Here is a 19,865-nt window from a genome sequence, read left to right as displayed (position 1 = left end):
TCAGATAGCTCTAGATATTCAGAGAAAATAACTTTGTTCTGAAGATAAATTCAAAGAATTCATCCTTCTTATAAGAGTGCTGCATTTTACATTATCACTATATATAACTCATCTCCTCTGAATATATTTTATTTTAAGGTACTTGTGGTCCAGGCTGTCAGACCAGACAGACTACAGAGTGCCATGGCTCTTTTTGCATGTAAAGCCCTAGGTAAGTTAAATTTTCACCAGGGTATTTCTGCACAACAATTAAATAGGTTTTTTTGTCCCGTGTTCCTCTTTTATATTATAGTTCTTCTGGAATCCCTAAGTTTTAGTGTATGAAAATATACTGTAAATGATTTGCTGATTTTGTTCTTGTAAAATATTCTTATAAGTGCTTTTAAAATGGTTTGGCTTATTCTGCACAGTGATTGAAAATATAATAAAAAAATCTGTCACATTCTTGTAATTAATTCTTGAACACTGGAGTAATCAAGAAAGGAAGATAACTGGTTTTCTCTAAGTTTTACACTGCAGCACTCTCCTTAAGACTCAGATTTTCCTTTAATATTACTTTATGTAATTTACCATTTAAAGACCATTAGGTTTGAGATTTTATAAATTGAGTCTTAAAAGATTATTTCATTAATATCAGTCATTTTTGTAGAGCTCTTGGTCTGTAATACTTTTTACTGTCTGTTTAAAAATACACGTGATTTAGAGTGGTTCAATGCTACAGTTGTCTATTTATTCTAGTCAGTCAATTTCCTCTCTCATATCTATTATATACAAAGTTTGAAACCTGTATGCCAGATAATCTTAATATTGCACTACAGCACACAAAACCCTTTCTTCAGTTTTTAGCAGTTTTGAGTGTCTCATCGGGGTGAGCACTGTAAGTTTTAAAAGTCACTTTATCTTACTCCCGTATGCTGTCTGTGGACATTATTTGTTGCTCAAAATTGGCTCCATATCTGTCAGCCAGACTGGGATTTTCAGCATTAAGGTATAGCTTATCTGTCAAACATTATTAGTAGATAGAGAGGGTATGTGGGTCATGGTGACATGGCCCATGCTGACAATGTCCCTGCCTGCTGGACTCAAATGACAAGTGATCTACAGTGTCTGTGGCACAAAACCAACAGAGACCTGAATGCAGAGTAAATTTATTTGCTTGCTTACTGTCTTCCAAATCTTAATGTATTACATAAATTACTTGTGTTGGGGCCAGTTCCTTGGAGGAACGCTGCACAAAGGAATGTTTTTGATGAGCAAAGCTACAGCTTTACCAAGGAAAGCAGAATACCATGGACTCCATTTGGGTTTTCAAAACCAGTAAATCATCCACAAATCAGCCACAGATTTTTCATGTGTGTCAGTAAGATTGGCAAAATCCTGACTAGCACTTTCTAACCAATAAAAAATGCCATGCTTGTATGAATATTTTTTCATAGTTTTTTTCTGTCTTGTCTTTTTGAGTGTCCTTGCCCTGAAACAACTTAAACAAACTGTTTCACATAGTTCTAAAAGAAGCTGTTAAGTTTCCAATCTCATTTGGCAGCTTTCCTGTGAGAAAAAGTGAATTCCAAAAGAGCTGTATATCCTAAAAGAAAGCCTTTCAATTCTGTTTTATCCAGATATTTTTTTCTTTTCTCATTTTTTACCTATGTTTTGAAATTTATAGGTGAAGAGGGAGTAAAATAATTTCTTTTGAGGATAATGCTCGTAAGAATTTTCTACGAATGTATTTTGTAACACCTGAAGCATGCTTATTTCTTTTTTTTACATGGTATACAGAAATGCACCATGGTAACAGCCTTCCAGTACTTAAAGGGGCTCACAAGAAGGCATGTAGTAGCAGGACAAGGGGGAACAACTTCAAACTGAAACAGAGTAGATTTAGATTAGATATTAGGGTGAAATTCTGTCCTGTGAGAGTAGGGAGGCACTGAAACAGATTGCCCAGAGAAATTGTGGATACCCCATCCCTGTAAGCATTCAAGTCCAGGCTAGACAGGGCTCCGAGCATCTCCGTCTAGTGGAAAGTGCCCCTGTCCATGGTGGGGGCTGGAACCAGATGATCTTTGATGTCCCAATACAAACTGTTCCATGATTCTATGGTACAAATGATGTGATTGTTCTATGTGCAACATGCAATAGCTCAAGTCTGAAAACAGACTGCATCCTCAAGGATGTGTGTATTGCATCTTTTAGTAGTTGTGGCATAGTTGTCACTGATTTGAGCTCTTCTGTCTTACTATATGTTCTGATTTCCTGTTGCACCCAATGCTACATTGGTTAAATGCTGGTTTAAAGATGCATGAAAATATGTGGTTTTATTTATTTAATTTATGATACACTTACACGTGTATCTTTGGCTTCATGTATAAATGCCTTGCCTTTACTTGATCAACATTCTAGACATTTAAGTTGTATATTAAAACAAATAATAGATGTAAGTAATCATAGTACCAAGAACCATGTAAGTCAAATAATTAAGGCTCTCAAGGCAGTAAAGAGAGAAGTTCTGTATGTGGACATACACACTGCAATTACTATTAGTAAATAGCATAGCTTCTCACTCCACTCCTCTGTTTTTGTATGTTTTCCTCAAGACTACACTCTAAATAAAGACTGCAATTTGTCAAGCTGGAAATTCAGAAAGACTTTTCTTCTCAATATGGGATGCCGTATACTTACCTGCATGTTGTAAGGATATTTTCTTAATTTTAAAACTGGTTTTATGGTGTCTGCTGAACAGAACTCTTGACATCCAGATGAACTCTAGAGTGGATAATGAAGCACTCCATCATGTCTAGTCACTTTATTTCCATAATAATTTGAATTCTAATTATAGGAATAAAAGAATTATCTCCGTCACCTCTGAATATGAAACGTCTGTATAAAGAGACACTGGAAATTGAGCCCATCTTGATTATAATTTCTCCTGGTGCTGATCCTTCTCAAGAATTACAGGAACTTGCCAGTGTTGAAAGAAATACTGAGTGCTACCATCAGGTCAGTCTTAGATAAGTGTAGTGATTAAAACCCACAATGTGTAAAATTTTGTAGTAATATCTGTTTTACTTTGTTTTCCAAGGAAGTTAGTAAGTAAAATCATAGTTTGGTGTCTGTGGTGTTTTGTTGTTCCCACCTGTCTTGGCACTAACTTCTCATTCCACTGGCAAAATGGGCTGGAGAAGAGACACACATTAGTCATGCTCACAGAAGCAGAATCCAAATAAGAGACATTCCTCCAGCGTGGAGAAGGAAAAAATGAGAAGATGGATGGAAAAGAACAAAAGAGGTTGAGAATTGTTATATGTGCTGCAGCATTATCTTTTTTAGTGCAGAGTAATTGAAACAAACAGAACCCACTAAAAACTAGACTTCATCATTTCCTCTGCTTATCAGATTTGCACATTTCTTTCTTCAATAGAAAACACAAATCGGGTGTTCAGTGTTTGTGAATACTTAGGTATTTCGTGAAATTCTGTAAAATATTTTGAGATATTTTACATCCTTGAAGATTTCCAGGAATCCACTGAACAAAGCCCCTAGCTCCTGATTTAATCTTTCATACCTGGCCCTACTTTGAGCAGGAGATTGGACTAGATACCTTCCAGGATCCATTCCAATTAAAATTATTATATGTATCAAGTGGTTTCCTAATATTCCCAATGCACAGTACCAATATGCTTTATAACTTTCTCAAAAATATTATTTCCTTCTTTCATTTAACATATTAAGGGGAGGGAAGTTGTTATCTAGCTGATAACTGGTTAGCACAGAAATCGAAAATGTCAAGTTTAATGTTGCTTTTAAATAGTCCTTGAAATTGTTCCTTTCCTGAAACATAAACTGGTATAAATTTCTCCCATCAAACTGTAAATATTTAGATCCTACTGCTATCTTAGATAGCTCTGAACATTGCAGAATGCATATTTCTTACTCTGCCGCATGGATTCTCATGTTTATCTCTAAATATCCTTTATATGTTGGACTTTCAAAATGTAGCATAGTATGGCATTCAGTTAAGGATCAGGACTCAAAGTTAAATCACTTGGAATTGTTACACTATGAGAACTTTTTTTTGGTTTTTTCCTACACTTTCTCATGTAATTTGAATAGAACATAAAAGATAGAATTTTCAGTTGTCATCTTTTGGCTATTTTCAATTATTTTAAGATATTATGGTCAGTTCTACTTAGTCAGAGAATCATAATGCCAAGACGAGACTTTTCACATTGGCTATGACCTCTTTATTTTCAACTTGTTTGGTTCAGGGTTTTTTGTTATCTTTATCTTCCAAATTGATTGTAAGGTAAAACTAATATGGTACTATAAAAAGTGAAGAAAGGAGTATATGTTAAACTATTCATATATCCCAGCAAAACTGAGTATTTCTCTTCAAAGGAAGTACTTCTAACTTCTAGTCAAAAGAAACTTAGTTCTCATTTCTCTCTTATATTTGCAGTTCTGCAGTAATGCACTTTAGTCATTGTTATTTAAATTACTTTTTGACTTCCCAGAGAATATAATCACTGTCACCAAGTGATGTATGGTTTTTTCCATTAAAAGACTAGGTAATGTTGTTTGTAGAGAAACTGGCTAGATAAGTTGCAAAGAAAAACTTGTTTTCCTTAGTCTTTTCCCTACGTTAGTAACCTATCACATTAGAGAAAATTCTGATTGTCTTTAGTGCTCTTTTTTTTTTTAATGTATGTACTCCTAACTTGAAAACACGATTTTGTATGTAACTGTTAAATGAGGTATGAGAGATTCTTGACACAACTATGTCTGTCATTCCAGATTGCCATGGGCCAGGGCCAAGCTGACCTGGCTATTCAAACTTTAAGAGAATGTGCTCAAAATGGAGAATGGCTGTGTTTGAAGAACCTGCATCTCGTTACATCTTGGCTTCCTGTATTGGAGAAGGTGAGGGTGAATAGAGAAGATGATACAGGAAACCAGACAAAATTAGTATGCAACATTTCAGAAGCATTTCAGGCATTTCCATGGTGATGTTTCAAACTGCAGTTTAAAAATACACTTTTGTGGTTTTCTCAGTTGTGAATAAGGTGAACTGCTTCAGATCTAAGCAGCTCCCTTCTATGTGTGAGTGCTTTAATTTTCGTACAATGTACAGTATTTCTACCACAGTGAGTGAGCAAATGCTCTAGTTAGGACTTCTGGTATTTTATGGGATACTACCCATATTTTTACATGAACTATGAATCTATGTATGGTTGAATTTAATTTCCCCCCCCTTAGTTCTAGGACTTTCTTTTTAGTAGGTTTTTTTTTGAAGTGCAGACTCAGGCTGAGTCACTAGGAAGTTTTTGCTAATTTGAAATTTAAATGTCTCATATTTTATAGAAACATGCACTTTTGGCATAAAAAATCACTAACTTGCTAATTAAAATTGATTTTATATTATATACTTTTCATGAACATCACCATGAAATCCTCAAAACAAATAAAATCAGAAGAAAATAATGGAATTCCTTCAATAGTTACTATAGTCTTAATTTTCCAATATTCAATGATTTTTGTAAAGCATAGTCCATGGACATGAGCTTGGAGTCTGTCATTTGTCTCACAGTAACCATGTGGCATGTACCTTCAGCATTCCTCTAATCCATTCTGAAAAAATGGAAAGGCAAAGCAAGATAACGCTGATGTGTGTGTCATGTAGTCTGAACAAGGCAGTCAACAGTAATGAAATCTTTGTAAGCTCCTTGCTGAATACAAAATTTCAGATCTTGTAAGTATTAAAATATGGATATGTGTCAGGAGGGTCTTATTCTTTCCACATGAACTTAATACTGAATGTGTTAAACTTCTTGCTGAGCTTAATATAGACGAAGATCTGCTGATGTTTGACTCTGCACATCCCCTTGCCTGTTTTGCATACCATTAGCAAGTGTGAGGCTATGTAATTCTTACATTTGAACATCCTCTCAAGAGACTGCTGCATATTCATAAGTCAGTTCCATCCAGGTACAGAAATTCAGTTCTCTCAGTCTTTGAATGTGGACCCAAGTGTACCACTGTGAGGTAGATTGAAATCTGGCCTAATCGTGTTACTCAAAGAGTTACTTTCAGCATCAAAAATTCCAGTTGAAGCCAGTCATCAGCATTGTGATACTGTGGCCAACATTGTTTAACATCCTAATTAATGAGGTGAATAATGGAACAAAGTGCATCCTCAGCAAGCAGAGATGATAAAAAACCTGAGGGAAATGATTGATGTAACAGATGAGTGTACTTTCATTCAAAAGGACCTTGATACACTGGAGAAGTAGGCTGACAAGAACCTTGTGAAGGTCAGCAAAGGAAATGGCAAGTGCTTCCCATGAGAAGGAGTAACTCCAGCCACACAAACAGTGTGGGGACAAGCTGGCTGAAAAACAGCTTGGTAGAAAAGATCTGGGAGTCCTGGTGGGTAAGAAGGGGACCATGAGCCAGCAAAATTACTGCAGCAAAGACCACTGGCATCCTGGGCTGTTTTAGATGATGTTGCCAGCAAGTGGAGGGAGGTCGTCCTTCCCCTCAGCACTGATGAGACACGCCTGGAATTCTGTGTTCACTACTTGGCTAGCCAGTGCAAGACCAACATGAGCATACTGGAACCAGTTCAGTAAAGGGCTGCAAAGGTGATGAAGGAACTGGAACATGTATCATAAAAAGAGAAACTGAGAGAACTGGGGCTGTTCAGCCTGAGAAAGAGAAGCCTCAGAGGGAATCTTAGAATTTTGTGTATTGGCTGATGGGAAAGAGTACAGGAGACTGAGTCAGACCCTTTTCAGTGGTATCCCATGACAGGACAAGAGGCCATGGGCATAAACTAAAATACAGGAAATTCTATTTAAATATATGATAAAACTTATTTTAGTGTGAGGGTGGTCAAACACTGGAACAAGTTGCCTAGAGAAGCTACCGAGTCTCCATCCTTGGAGATTCTGAAAACCTGACTGGCTACAGGTCTGGGCAACTTGTGTCTGGCTCTGCTTTGGGCACAGAGTTGGACTAGGAAGTCTCTAGTGGTTCCTTCCAAGCTTCATAATTCCATTATACTGTGTACCAGTTATAGTTGTCATTTTACTTAAATAGCTGAACAAGTAACAGTTTTTCAGATTATTTTCTTTTCTAAAAACACTGAAAACAAAATGATAATAATTGCGGTCCAGAGATTATCAGAATAAATGGCTTGTGGGAAAGTCTTTCAAGAAGTTTCTGAGCTAAATTTCTTTCAATACACATACACAAAATTCTTGACTTTGTTCTGAAGCCACTTGTCAGGCAACTTTGGTGTCTTTGATGACAAATATGTGGGTTTCAGCTGAGCGTAAAGCACCAGCAGTGTGTTTCCATATATTCAATAATTATATATTTTTGTGAAGCCTTTATATTTGAAATAACTTTTGACAGTATTTCTCTTAGAACTCAATTTTCCAATCTTCAGTTTTCTGTGAATCATGATACATGGAGGATTCACGCAACAAATACTTGAAGAAAAAGAAATTAATATAGCTGTACTGGTGTTGAAAGTCATTGAGATCTGTTGTTGATATGCAGCCCACATTGCAAGCCTTCATCATTTTTGATGTAGCCTTCTGGTGTTATTTTACTTAAAAGTAAAGAACTGCTCCATATTTTTATGTCCTGAATTTAGTGTCTAAGAGAAAGGTGCAAATATTTTGACACAGCTAGGATGAACTTCAGATTTGAGCACAGCAATGATATAGAATGTGTGGAGACAACACATCTTGAACTATAACCTTATGTGTATAAGCAACTGTCGATTTTTTAAATAAACCCAACTTTCTAATCCAGGATATTATAGTCTTGTAAATACTGTTCTATGTATAAAAAACCCCAATCACCTCAAAGCCTATTTCAATATATAACATCTCTTTAATAGGAACTGAATACATTGCATCCTCAACCAAACTTTCGTCTCTGGCTTACTACAGAAGTTCATCCAAAGTTTACTCCAATTTTGCTTCAATCAAGTCTGAAAATAACTTATGAAGTAAGATCTGTTTGGAAAGCTTTTATTAGATCTTACATTGAATGCACCTTGATGTATAGCAAACTATATGTTTAGATAGTATAAATGGTTTTACCTTATACTTCAATTACATGTAATACAAAAAATACGAGTTTACCTTGAAAGATTATTTTTTCCTAGATGCTTTTTCAAATGTAAGTATGAACTGAAAATAAGTTTACATCAGAGAACTAGTTGTTCTTTTTTGTGCTTCAGATTATTTTGTTTGTTTATCACTTTTTCTTAAAAACCAATATCTACTTAAGTGTTGTTACATGGATTGAAATCAAGGAATTTCTCCTTGATGAATAGCCTCATCTGAAGATCACAGAATTCCACTCTCTCTTCCTTATTTTCCTTTTTGGCCTTAGAGCTTTATGTTCACTGGACTCTTTCAAGAAAAACTGGCTCTCCTTCCGTACAGCATAACATACAGTTAAAAGCCTTTTCTCAAAATTGAGAGCTTTGCATTTGAAATGGCTCAGCTTAAGGAATAACTGGGACTGTGTTCCTCCAACTGATTGGAAAGTAGTCTAATCATGAATGCACTTAAGCAGTGATGTCCAAAGTGGAAATCATTAGTAGGAGTGCTCCTAAGTCTTCCATTGATAATGGAGTCTGGAGATTTTGCCTGCAGCTAATCCAAGAAACTTTGACCTTTAAGAGTCCAATGTTGCTGACTTTATAGAAGCTGAAATAGTTACACTTTTGCATTGACTGCAGGTATTTTAAAGTTTTTGCAGTACTTTCTTGCTTATATTGAGGTCTTCAATGGTACAGAAACTGCAAGACTGTGTTACTCATTCCACTATCTTTGGAATAATTGGAACTTTGCACGTATGCAATATTCTAAATATTTTTTTCCCTTTCAAATTGCAGTTAATATTTTGTTGCCTACATGATAGGCAATGACTTGGCAAGTGGTATTTGATTATTGTATGGTTGTAGTATGTTGTAATGTATGTAGAATGTTACCAATGAAGATACAGATATTTTAAAAAAGTCAATTTACCACAATATTTTGCAATTATTTGTCAGAAGCAACAATGGTAATCTTATGGAAACACTAAAAGCCATTTTTCAAAAGAAAGAAAGAACAACAAATATTTTTAGAAACACAAAATTGTAATTTCAATATCTTTAAAATTTATGTTTGTCTTCAGACTTGTAAATAATTTGAGAATGGGTGAGTATCTAGTTGTTTTTACTTTTAAGCACTTTGATTTTGGCTACTGCCTACACCTAGAATGCAGTTATTTCTAGTGTTTGTGAACATTACCTACCACTAAGTTATTTTAGTGTAGTACAGTCGTATAAGTTGGTCCTGGTTACCGTTTCCTCCATATGTCTATTTTCACTATAGAATCATTCTGTTTTTAGGTCATTTATTACAAACTTTTTTTTCTTGTTAAATTTTATTCTATTAAGTACTGTTTGTCATTTCATTAAGTTACAAATTCCAGGTTATAATCTAAGAAAATAGCACATAAAAATACCAGGTTTTCTGTCTTGAACAGTGTTTTTCCTTCCAATGCAGGCACCTCCAGGCCTCAAAAAAAATCTCTTGCGAACTTATGAATCTTGGACACCAGAACAAATCAACAAAAAGGGAAATTTGTCTAGAGCACATTCTCTCTTCTGTCTAGCATGGTTTCATGCTGTATGCCAAGAAAGAAGAAATTATATCCCTCAGGTAGTAATTTATTTGCTATATTGTAAAAAATTTGCCCCATTTATTAGCTTTTATACTTGGAAGTATTTCTCATCATGTATACGTTGGGTCATATTCAGAAATGAGAAAAACGTGTATATTTCTGGTGCCTTTATTGTCTCTGAATTAATTGCAAAATAAGATCCTGATAACCTCAGTTCCCGTCCCTCTGAAAATTGCTTCTGCCTCCATGAGGTTCTTTTGTGATTCATGGACTAAGTGATACTGCTAGAGAAGTGTGGAAAAGATTCTGTGAATCCTGTTTGCTTGGGACAGGCAAAAATATTATGGAAACACAGTTGAATGAAAAGAGACACTGGAGGAGATGACATGGTCTACAATTTCTTCATACAAACTCCTTCAAGCAGAAGGAAGAGCAAGGGAAATCATTAATTTCTTGCAAGGATTATAATGATTTTCAGAGATGCGTTTTTGCCTTAGCTAAATTTTTGATTAAAGTGAACGTTTTTTTCTGGCTGCAAGATGCTTAAATTAAGCAGACCAAAATAAACACCAAACAGCAAACTACTTTATGTCTTGTTTATTTTCTTCTGTATAGACTAGATATGCAATTACTTTGTCATCTGAAGGATTTGATCTGGCATAGTCTGGAATGTTTGAGAGTTTTTTGCTACTTTTGACTTTGTGATTTTTTTGAGGTTGATTGCCTGTTGCAACCAGAAAGGCTTTTGAATATGATGTTCAAGAAGTACAGTAGGTGAAAATAATTAAAGTGTTTAACTGAATGAATTCTCCTTTGTTCTTGTTCAAAATCATGTTCATTTGGCCGCAGTTTTTCAAGTAACACAAGATAGGATTGGTGCCCTCTTTAATTCCACTGCACAAATATGCATACAGTGATGGGTTTCTATTTCACAATTATTTTATATTAACATTGATGGACAGTAGCTAATTTCAGGTAGAAGCTCTTGCATTTTATAATGAATTTTGAGTTGTTTTGGGTTCCTGTACAGATTTGTCCAAAAACCCCAACATAGTACTGTTAGGAGCATCTTTCCAGAATATGACCTTCAGGGTGGCTGGCTGATAGTTTTTTGTGACCTGGGGAGCAGCTGCAGTCTAGACCTCAAGCTGTATTCATCTCACTGGACCATGTGCCTGTTGCTGACACATTTGCATTTCTCATCATGAATCATGTGCACTGTTGCTATGCTATCATCCATATGCAAAGTACACTGTAAAAAGATAGAGCAACAGGACATACCATTGAAATTTGGATTTCCTAAATGATTTCTCATATGTCAGTATCTATTTATATTTATCCATTTACACTGAAAGCTTTTTGTGAGAATTACATACACAGTATGCATTCCTGCTATATAAAAACTAATGCCCCAAGAACCAAAAGGAGGTACAAACTGCAAATGATTGAAATATATATGGAGGTCAGCATTTTTATGGTAATAGTAGCAGTAATTAATAATTTTTTTGGTCAGACAATAAGTGAGATGAATTAAGGAGTAAGGTGATGGAAGTATTTTAAAGACTATGTTTGAAGAATCAGTCCTATTTATGAAAATCCTGTCTGTATATTGAAATACAAAAAACCCCTCAGAAATAAAAAATTGTAATTCAATGCATGATCTAGTCTCAGATGTCAGCAAGTTTTAGTTGAAGTAAATATTGACAGGAAACAAAATAACCTTAAGTTTATATTTTCCATACTCAATGGATTCTGGTTTTTATAAGTATATAAAATTAAATGCACTGTTACAACTGAATTTTTTTATACTACTGCTATTGTATCTTTCAAATAATGCACTTTCGAGGACACAGGTTGTTTCTTTTTTCCTTAAGTATTATACAGCATTCAGTGACCACATGATACTAGTATTTTACTTCATTATCATCCTTGATTAAATGGTCAGTAATTAAATGATCAGTAATTAAATTCTTTGGATTTCTTTCTATGATAGGGTTGGACCAAGTTTTATGAATTTTCTTTGTCTGATCTCCGTGCTGGTTTTGAAATTATTGATGGACTCTTTGAGGGTAAGTCACTTCTTAAGGAAAGTCCCATTAGTAGGGATGTTGCATGAGGAGATTTATCTTACTATAACACTCATATAAAAGTGGAGATGCTGTAGAGCTCATCATCAGTAAGCAAAACTAATAAAACAGAATGAATCATAAATCCATTCTTTGTGTGATTGGGCAAACCAATAATTCCTGGTGCCCAGGGAGTATGCTGCTCAGCTTCTTGTGTCTAGAGGAAGAAATAGGAAGTACAGGGCTTCCTGTAAGATGAAATCTTGCATGTCCATTCCTTCTCAGTGTGAGTTCCCCTAAATATTGAATAAATGAATTGACTGTGAATTGGCAATGAAAGAGCTCTTCATATTGAAACTCAGTATCAGATAGATCCCACTTCATTGTTCTGTTAACCAGTGTTGGAATTTCTAATATTAGTTAATATGGTAAAGGTAATTTTTTTAACTCCTTGCATTTTGTACAATTTCAAAGTAAATTTAGGAACAGGTATGTAGAGATAATTTATGACTGTTGACTTAGATGGGATTCGTGGATGGTTAGTACTTCTAAAATCAGACTTTAGTTGTGCAGACTTGAACCACACAGAGAGGTAAAGAGATTGAATCATTAACTGTCAATGATAATCATTAGTTGTGACTGTGAAAATATATTTTCTTATGAGGGAATGATTGAAGCATTGGGAAACAAGAGTTACCACCAGTAAACACTTATAGTAAATGCCACTTCCCCCCTTCAAGGGACTTCAGGGAGTACCTTTCTGATCAAGCTTTCACCTGCACATGAAAGCTGTAGGATATAAGTAGATCATTGTGCCATGTAGTTATTTTGGGCAACAATGATAGAATGGAGGAAAAATAAGTTATTTTGAACTTATGGGATATGTCTAGGTCAGAGTAATCTAATGTAACATCAACCTGACCATCAACCAAACACATCTTTGTGTTTGAAAGATGACATTTCCAGTAATGTTACCTATTTGGAGCATGATCTGCTTTTGGTTTAATCAGTCAGTTTTTTTACGAGATCAGATGGTACTGTGGTAGAAAATAGTGTATAAAATTTTATTTATGACAAAGAAACACAAAATTAAAATTTTAATAGCATAATTTCTGAAATGCATATAACTAATTAGTTCAAAAAGCACTTCAAGTCTAAAGCAAAATTTCTAATATTTTGTTTGCAACACACTAAATATTCATTTTTTTCTATGCCAAATATTTAAAAACTCTTTAGAGTTCCCGCAGCTTTTACTATTTGGTCATATAGAAGAATGATTAAAAAAATGTAATTATTTGATGTGTTCATCTTATTAGCATAAAGAACTGCAGTGACAAGAAGAAATGCTTACAATGCAATGCTATTCAGTGATACAAAACTAATACTAATAAATTAATTCATAGGTTCCAAAGATTTTCAGTGGGAATTTGTTCATGGCTTGTTTGAAAATGCAATTTATGGAGGTCGTGTAGATAATTACTTTGATATGAGAGTTCTTCGGTCCTACTTGGAGCAGCTTTTCAGTTCACGAATCATTGGCAGTTTAAATACCAGAGGCAAGAAGATGAATACTTTCCCATGTTCCATCTCTTTACCGAATTCCTGCAGCATTTTGGTAGGTATACATCTTCTATCACCTAAAAAATTATTAATTTTCAAGAATTATTCTTGAAATATTTCCACAAAGAAAACCCAAGTTACAATCCAAAGGATACCTCTGTTTCTTCAGAAAAGTATCTCTCTAGCATGGAGCATTAACTCTGTCAGTTTACTATTCTGTTTTATGGTATCTGATTGGACTGTGGTGCAGAGCAGCCTAGCTATGAAGAGTTGTGTAAAAGAAATTGGGTTAATTTATGACAAAGATATAATTATGTTTTATATAATTAGTATTTTAACATAAAAGTGTTTTTTAAAGACTGCTAAATATTCCTACAACTTCTGGATGAAACAGGAAAATCTGAAAAATACCTTCTTGCTTCCAAAATTTGGTGATAAATTTGGATTCTGATTCTTCTTCAGTATTTCTCTAGTATAAAAGAGAAGGAATTCAACAGTCTAAACAACTGATGTCCCCTGTCCTTTCACAATATAATTATTTTTGTTACTGTGATTAAGATTCGCTTGCATTCTAATGGAGGACTCCATACTAGACCTCTAATATGAACGGATATAAATAAATAGTATTATCTCAGTTATAGTAAATTGCTGTGATTTGGCATTCTCTACCTGGATTTTGACTGCTCAGGTTTGGTTTGGGTTTTTTCTTTTATTACTTTATTATGACCATTATTTTTTATTTTCTATAGATGTGCTGAGGTAATAAAAACAGAAGGGATAAACAAACCAGGCTGGTCACTGTTCTTGTAGATAATATGGTCAAGTAAATGAATCTTTTTTTCTATCCTGCACAGCATTAATACCTCTTGATATCTTACATGATTATGTATGTAAGAATTTATGGTTCTGTGCCTTCAAGTAGTATTTCCTCAGTGTTTGGTGTAGAGTTCTGCTACTGTTGTTACCTCTAAAGTGAGATTTCATGTTAAAGTGAACTGTGCATATCCAGCACAATTTGCTTACTCCTGCAAGCAAAGACACAAGCACATGGCACATAAGCAACAGGGTGTAGCCAGACTTTCAGATTGTAAACATTTTGCCTTTAAATCACAACAAAAGAGATGTCCAACACCGTTAGTCTACCTTAGTCTGCAAGGCTCTGTTTTATGCAAGATAGCATCACTAGCGACTATTACACTGTAACCACTATCGATACTATTCTGCATCTCCAATTATTATGCAAACCTATTTTTATCTAAACTATTTCACTTTCTTTGAGTGAATATTTTTGTAGATTTGAATAGAAGTGAGTGTTCTTAATTTTATAAATATGTGTTTTATTAGAATTCCAAATGCCAAAGTTTTTTTTTTCTGTATTGTCATTAATCCTACCTTTAAGTTTTCAACAGAAATATTGTACCTACTTTTCAGGAACAGTATTGGCATATTTTTGTTTTCATTTGATAGCATCACTGTAATCAGAATTGCTTTTTGGTCTTTTAGAGTGAAAATGTTGCATAAAAGGAGACAGTTTCTGATAAATAAAATTAAGAAATCTATAAATGAGGTTACCATAATATGTCATGTCGTATGTACTTATTTTAATCTTTGTGTTGTGCTCTGCACTTAATGAAATTCTTTTCAGCATATTAATTTTCATGAGTGGAATAAAAAGTTCCCTCTGTTCTGTCTATTCTTTTCTTCTTATGCAGGATTATCGTCATATTATTGAAAGCCTCCCAGAAGATGATAAACCTGACTTTTTTGGCCTGCCAGCTAATATTGCTCGTTCATCACAGCGTATCATCAGTTCCCAGGTAAAGTTGGCATTTTTCATTGACCTCTGAATCTTTTCTGCAGCCATTATAAGATGAAGAACCCAACCACCTGTTCATAAATGCCGTTTCCATAAGAAAGTCAGAGTAAATTGGTGTATTTTTATTATTTTGATTTTTATCTGTAGAATATTTTAATATAATAACATATAATCTTTAGTTACAAGAATATTAATTTAGAACTCAAATGAACAGATAATTATTGAGAAAGTTTCCAATAATATAATTCAGTTCACATTGAAGAGTGGTACGATAGTTTTGCACGTGGAATATGGGTAAGATTTTATGCTTTTGCTGAAATAGAAATTCTGAAGAATTTTTCCAGAAGTTCCAGAGTTCTTCCAATTAGTCAAAAAATTCCATTCCAAATAGAAATACGATTTTTAAGTGAAGTCTGAATGAGAGCATACAATTACTGTATAGGCGCAGTTAAACAGTACAAATCTTTTAAATACTCTTCAGCATAGTTTATTTGACTGGTAAATTAGTTGTGTCAGATAATGTGAAAGTTGATGGATTTGAGACTCTTAAATTGGAACTGTGAAGTGAGGTGTTCTATATATCAAGGCTCTCTGTAATTTCCTGCCCAGCCCTGGTGTGATGTCCTATGTACAGACAAATTATAGAGGGGAAAAAATAAAATTACAGAATCATAGGTTGGCAGAAGCTTCAGTGTTCATCTGGTCCAACCATTCTTGGCAAAATCAGTTGTAAGTTCCCTATAACTGAAATTTCCTATGAATTCAAGACTAAGAATTGCAGTTTAAAAAAAGTATCTAATTGTTTGCTCACAGTCACTTAAAAAGGGCTCCAAGCAGAAATTTCCTATTGGTAAGACCTCTGATCTACTGAAAAAAAAAAAGAAGCCTTTGAGTATTGCATTTGTTGCCAGTCAAATACAGTACTTGTAAATTTGTTTAAATATTTCTTCTCACTTAAATCCATAGCTGTATTGTCAAACTATTTGTGGTTTCTTTAGAACATGCAAACATAAAGGCATGTAAAGACAAATCAGTAGGATGAAGGTGCATAAGGTAATAACTTGTCTAATACAAAGCTAATGTATGCTCCAAGATTAAATGTATCTCTCTTTGATTTTGTCTTAAACTCATTTACATAAACATCCATTTAGATGCTTTTGTTTCTCTCAGATTCACTGTAGACTGCTGATTATTATTTCAGCTGGGCTTGCATAACTTATTAAAATCTGCAGTTGTTAAAAATGCTAATATTTGAAAATCAGAATAGACTCAGAGTTCCCATGTGAAGGGAAGTAGATAATGAGTGCATTGACATGTAAACTCACATTCTTCTGGTCTGCCATAGCATTGATTATAAGCTATAAACTATGGGTTATGATCTTGAAAATGTGAGACTGCTCTAGTTACAGTTCTGTGAGATGTTTTTTTTTTGTCATATGAGATATTTTCTCATCCTTCCGATAATATTTTGCAGTATTTCTTTAAGTCTTAGGCAATTTAAGTAAAAGAAATGCAAGATTTTTCTTAAACTGTGCTTCTTCCTCACTGTGAATGCTATTCTCTTTCCATTTCTGACAGTTTGGCAGCTGTTTTAGATCCATAGGTGATCCCATGGTTCACAACTGGAAATTCAGTGGTTGTTTTCTAAGAGGAGTGTTTCTCAGAAATCCATTACCAAGCTAAAGGTAATGGACAAGGGTAGTCAGAAATCAGTTGATACCAGTTCAGCTGCCATGTCTCTAGCATTAGAAAGGTGAAATGTAGTACCATGTCCACTACTTCACTGATTCTCAAGACTTTCTATGAATATTATTAATTTTTCATGCCTAGAAGCGGTAGCTGGTGTTGCTGCAGCAACACACTTTAGTAGAAATAGGCTGCAGCACAGTGCAGCATTTTAAAGTCATGCAGATATCTCTTCTGTAACCTTTGCATTACCAGTGTTTGGGCAAAGCCAAAACATCAATAAAAAGAAAGGATCTCTTTTCAGAAATTTTGCAAGTGTTGTTGTGTTACTATATTCACAGCTTCTTATCAGCAGAGAACTTTTCTAGTTTAAAAGCTGAATATTGCTACCAGTATTATTTTTACACTGGAAATTACTAATTGATTTATTAGAAATTATGTGTTGCAGTATTCTGTAGTGTAATTCAGAGAGAATTAATACTGAATTCATACAGGTAAACAAATTTTGTTTAAAAAGACATGATCTTCTTAGAAGCATGACTTAGTGTTTTTTTTCTGAATGATGTGCTTAGTTGCTCTAAGTAGATGAAGATGGGTAAAGATTTAGAGCCTGGATTTCCAGAGTTCACTGTGTCTCTTTGTTTCTGCCTCACCTGATGTTAGAATAAGCCTTTGACGCATCTCTTATGTTGAATATGGTAATGAATAATCTCACATCCCTTGCTATGTTCTCTTTGCAGAACAGTGCATTAAAATAAAAAAAAATCTCCACTGCTAGTGCAGCTGCAGGAGTCAGTATACCTCATCCTACCTGTTGCTCACCTGTAGAGAGTTTCTGTACTGCAGCTCAGTTTCCTCATACTCAGCAACAGTCATCACGCGTTAGTTGCAGTCATACTCCTTCCTCCTGATCTGATAAACTCTGTATTTTGCCTGCATATTGGCCTATATTCAGGCGATCCAGCTCCCAGTCTAAGTTATAACCAATGATTAGACCAATCAAAATATATGGAGCTTTGCTTTAGGCTTCCTGTGCAATGAGAAGAGTGTGCAATTTAGACACTTGCAAAGTGGGCTTTTGGTGACAGTGGACTCATCTCTTACTCTTAGTTTTGTGCTTTTATGAATTCTTATCAATAAATCTCATCCTTCATTGTAATTTACTAGAACTATACATGTGTCATCGTCAAAATAAAATTTATCCTATGTGATAAATGGAATTTTGACAGATTTGATGCAGACAGACCTGCATATGTATTTTTAAACTTTGGAAAAGCAATAAGAACTATCCTGTTCTGTGCAGGATTTACCATACCTGCAACTAATATGACTTATTGCCAGTAACCACCCTAGGAGGATGAAATGAAAATGCAGAGGTATTGTTTTGTCTTCTTTCTTAGCACAGCAGACATATTCACTGCAGGCACTCTAGAGAGTGTAGCATGTGTTGAGTGATCCCAACAAATCCTGCCAAATGCAAATGACTGCAGCCTGTAAGTAGTAGCTATATATGATCGCTCAACTGGGTAATCTAAACATTCTTCACTAATGCAGTAAATTATTTTGAGAAAAAAGACAATCAGTAGCTGGCAAGTTGCACCAGATTCTTCAAATATGACTGCCAATGATAATGAATATGGCTAGCACATGGTTTGCTCATTGCTTGTTTTTGTATACAATACAATGTTTAATAATTCTAATAATATCTTGCCTCAGGAATTCAGCATTCTTTTATACATTATAATGCTTCACAGAGAGTATCATATGAGATAGGTTAAGTCTCAGTGAGGTTGAAGATTAGGTTGTTTTGGATATTTTCATAAATGAATGAGTACTCTCACATTATCATGCAAAGATAAAGGATAGTTACAGTCTCTCTGTACTTGGACAGCATCTTGATTCTTTTATGTCCACCATCTCAGTGATGGCACAAGTGGAAGGCAAATCTGTGGATTTGCAGTAGCTTTTTATGACCTCCTTAGATTGATTATGCATGCCTAATTGAACTTGCTTTTTAAAGTGAATGGAGTACTATCTCAAGTGAGTGGAGCCCTGTGCTGGAGCAGGGAAAGACAGTGAGGAGACAGAGACAATGTGTGATGAACTGACCACAGCCCCCATTCTCTGTTGCTCTGCACTACTCGGATTGGAGGAGGTAGAGATTTCAGGAATAAAGTTGAGCCCAGGAAGAAATGAGGGATAGTGAGAAGGGATTTGAAGATTATTTTCTCATTATCCTAATCTGATTTGATTAGCAATAAATTAAATTAATTTCCACAATTCAAGTCTGTTTTGCTCGTGATGGTAACTGGTGAGTGATCTCTCCCTGTCCTTGGCTCGACCCATGAACCAACTTACATTTTCTTTTCCCTGTCCAGCTGGGAAGGGGAGTGATAGAACACCTGTGGTGGGCACCTGGTGGCTAGCCAACGTCAGCCCAATACACCTTCAAAATACTTAAGGACATCAGAGATGTAAAAGAATCCTTTGGGACTCATTGCTGAAGAGTCCACAGACTGTAGCTTTTCACCAAATTTTCAAAGAAATACTACAAAAATTATTTATTTGTAGATTTTTATATGAATTAAAAATTTTGAGGTCTGAATACTTATAACCTAAATATTAACTGGGTTCCAGTTCACTTCAACTGAACTTGCTGGAAGTATTTCTCTTCCTGTATTTTGTCCTGTGTAATTTTATTTGCTTTTCAACCAGACCAGTGATACTCTGCAGTTTAAGTGGTTCAGATTTTGCAACAGAATTACTTGCTTTAAGAACCTTTTTCATACTAATTTTATAGTCTCAAATAGAATCCAAATTTTTATATCATTTTCTGTGACAGGGTAGAGGACACAAGGTAATTTATTTTTCTCAGATTTAATTTTTTAAAATTTTTCTTCTTGCTTGGAAGTCACAAACTTTCCCTTTTATTTACCAGAACAGACATATTTTTTGGCTAGTCACTACACATTGGCAGCAAAACTAATAAAATATAAAAAATATTTTTTAAGTGTGATAGTCATCTAACAGAGCTTTATTGTTCT

At 34.7% G+C, this 19,865-nt stretch overlaps 1 protein-coding gene across 1 annotated transcript in view; it reads left to right on the top strand.

Moving 5' to 3' along the window:
• Positions 1 to 19,865, top strand: part of DYNC2H1 (dynein cytoplasmic 2 heavy chain 1) — a 144,699-nt gene that overhangs the window by 78,013 nt on the left and 46,821 nt on the right. Inside the window, 8 exon segments of the mRNA XM_030946228.1 lie at positions 139 to 211; positions 2,840 to 3,000; positions 4,795 to 4,920; positions 7,910 to 8,020; positions 9,576 to 9,731; positions 11,687 to 11,762; positions 13,163 to 13,374; positions 15,032 to 15,136. Coding sequence (XP_030802088.1) covers positions 139 to 211; positions 2,840 to 3,000; positions 4,795 to 4,920; positions 7,910 to 8,020; positions 9,576 to 9,731; positions 11,687 to 11,762; positions 13,163 to 13,374; positions 15,032 to 15,136 — 1,020 coding nt within the window.

Source organism: Camarhynchus parvulus, chromosome 1, assembly GCF_901933205.1.
Source record: "Camarhynchus parvulus chromosome 1, STF_HiC, whole genome shotgun sequence".
Classification (NCBI taxonomy): domain Eukaryota; kingdom Metazoa; phylum Chordata; class Aves; order Passeriformes; family Thraupidae; genus Camarhynchus; species Camarhynchus parvulus.
This window is presented reverse-complemented; position numbering and strand designations above follow the sequence as displayed.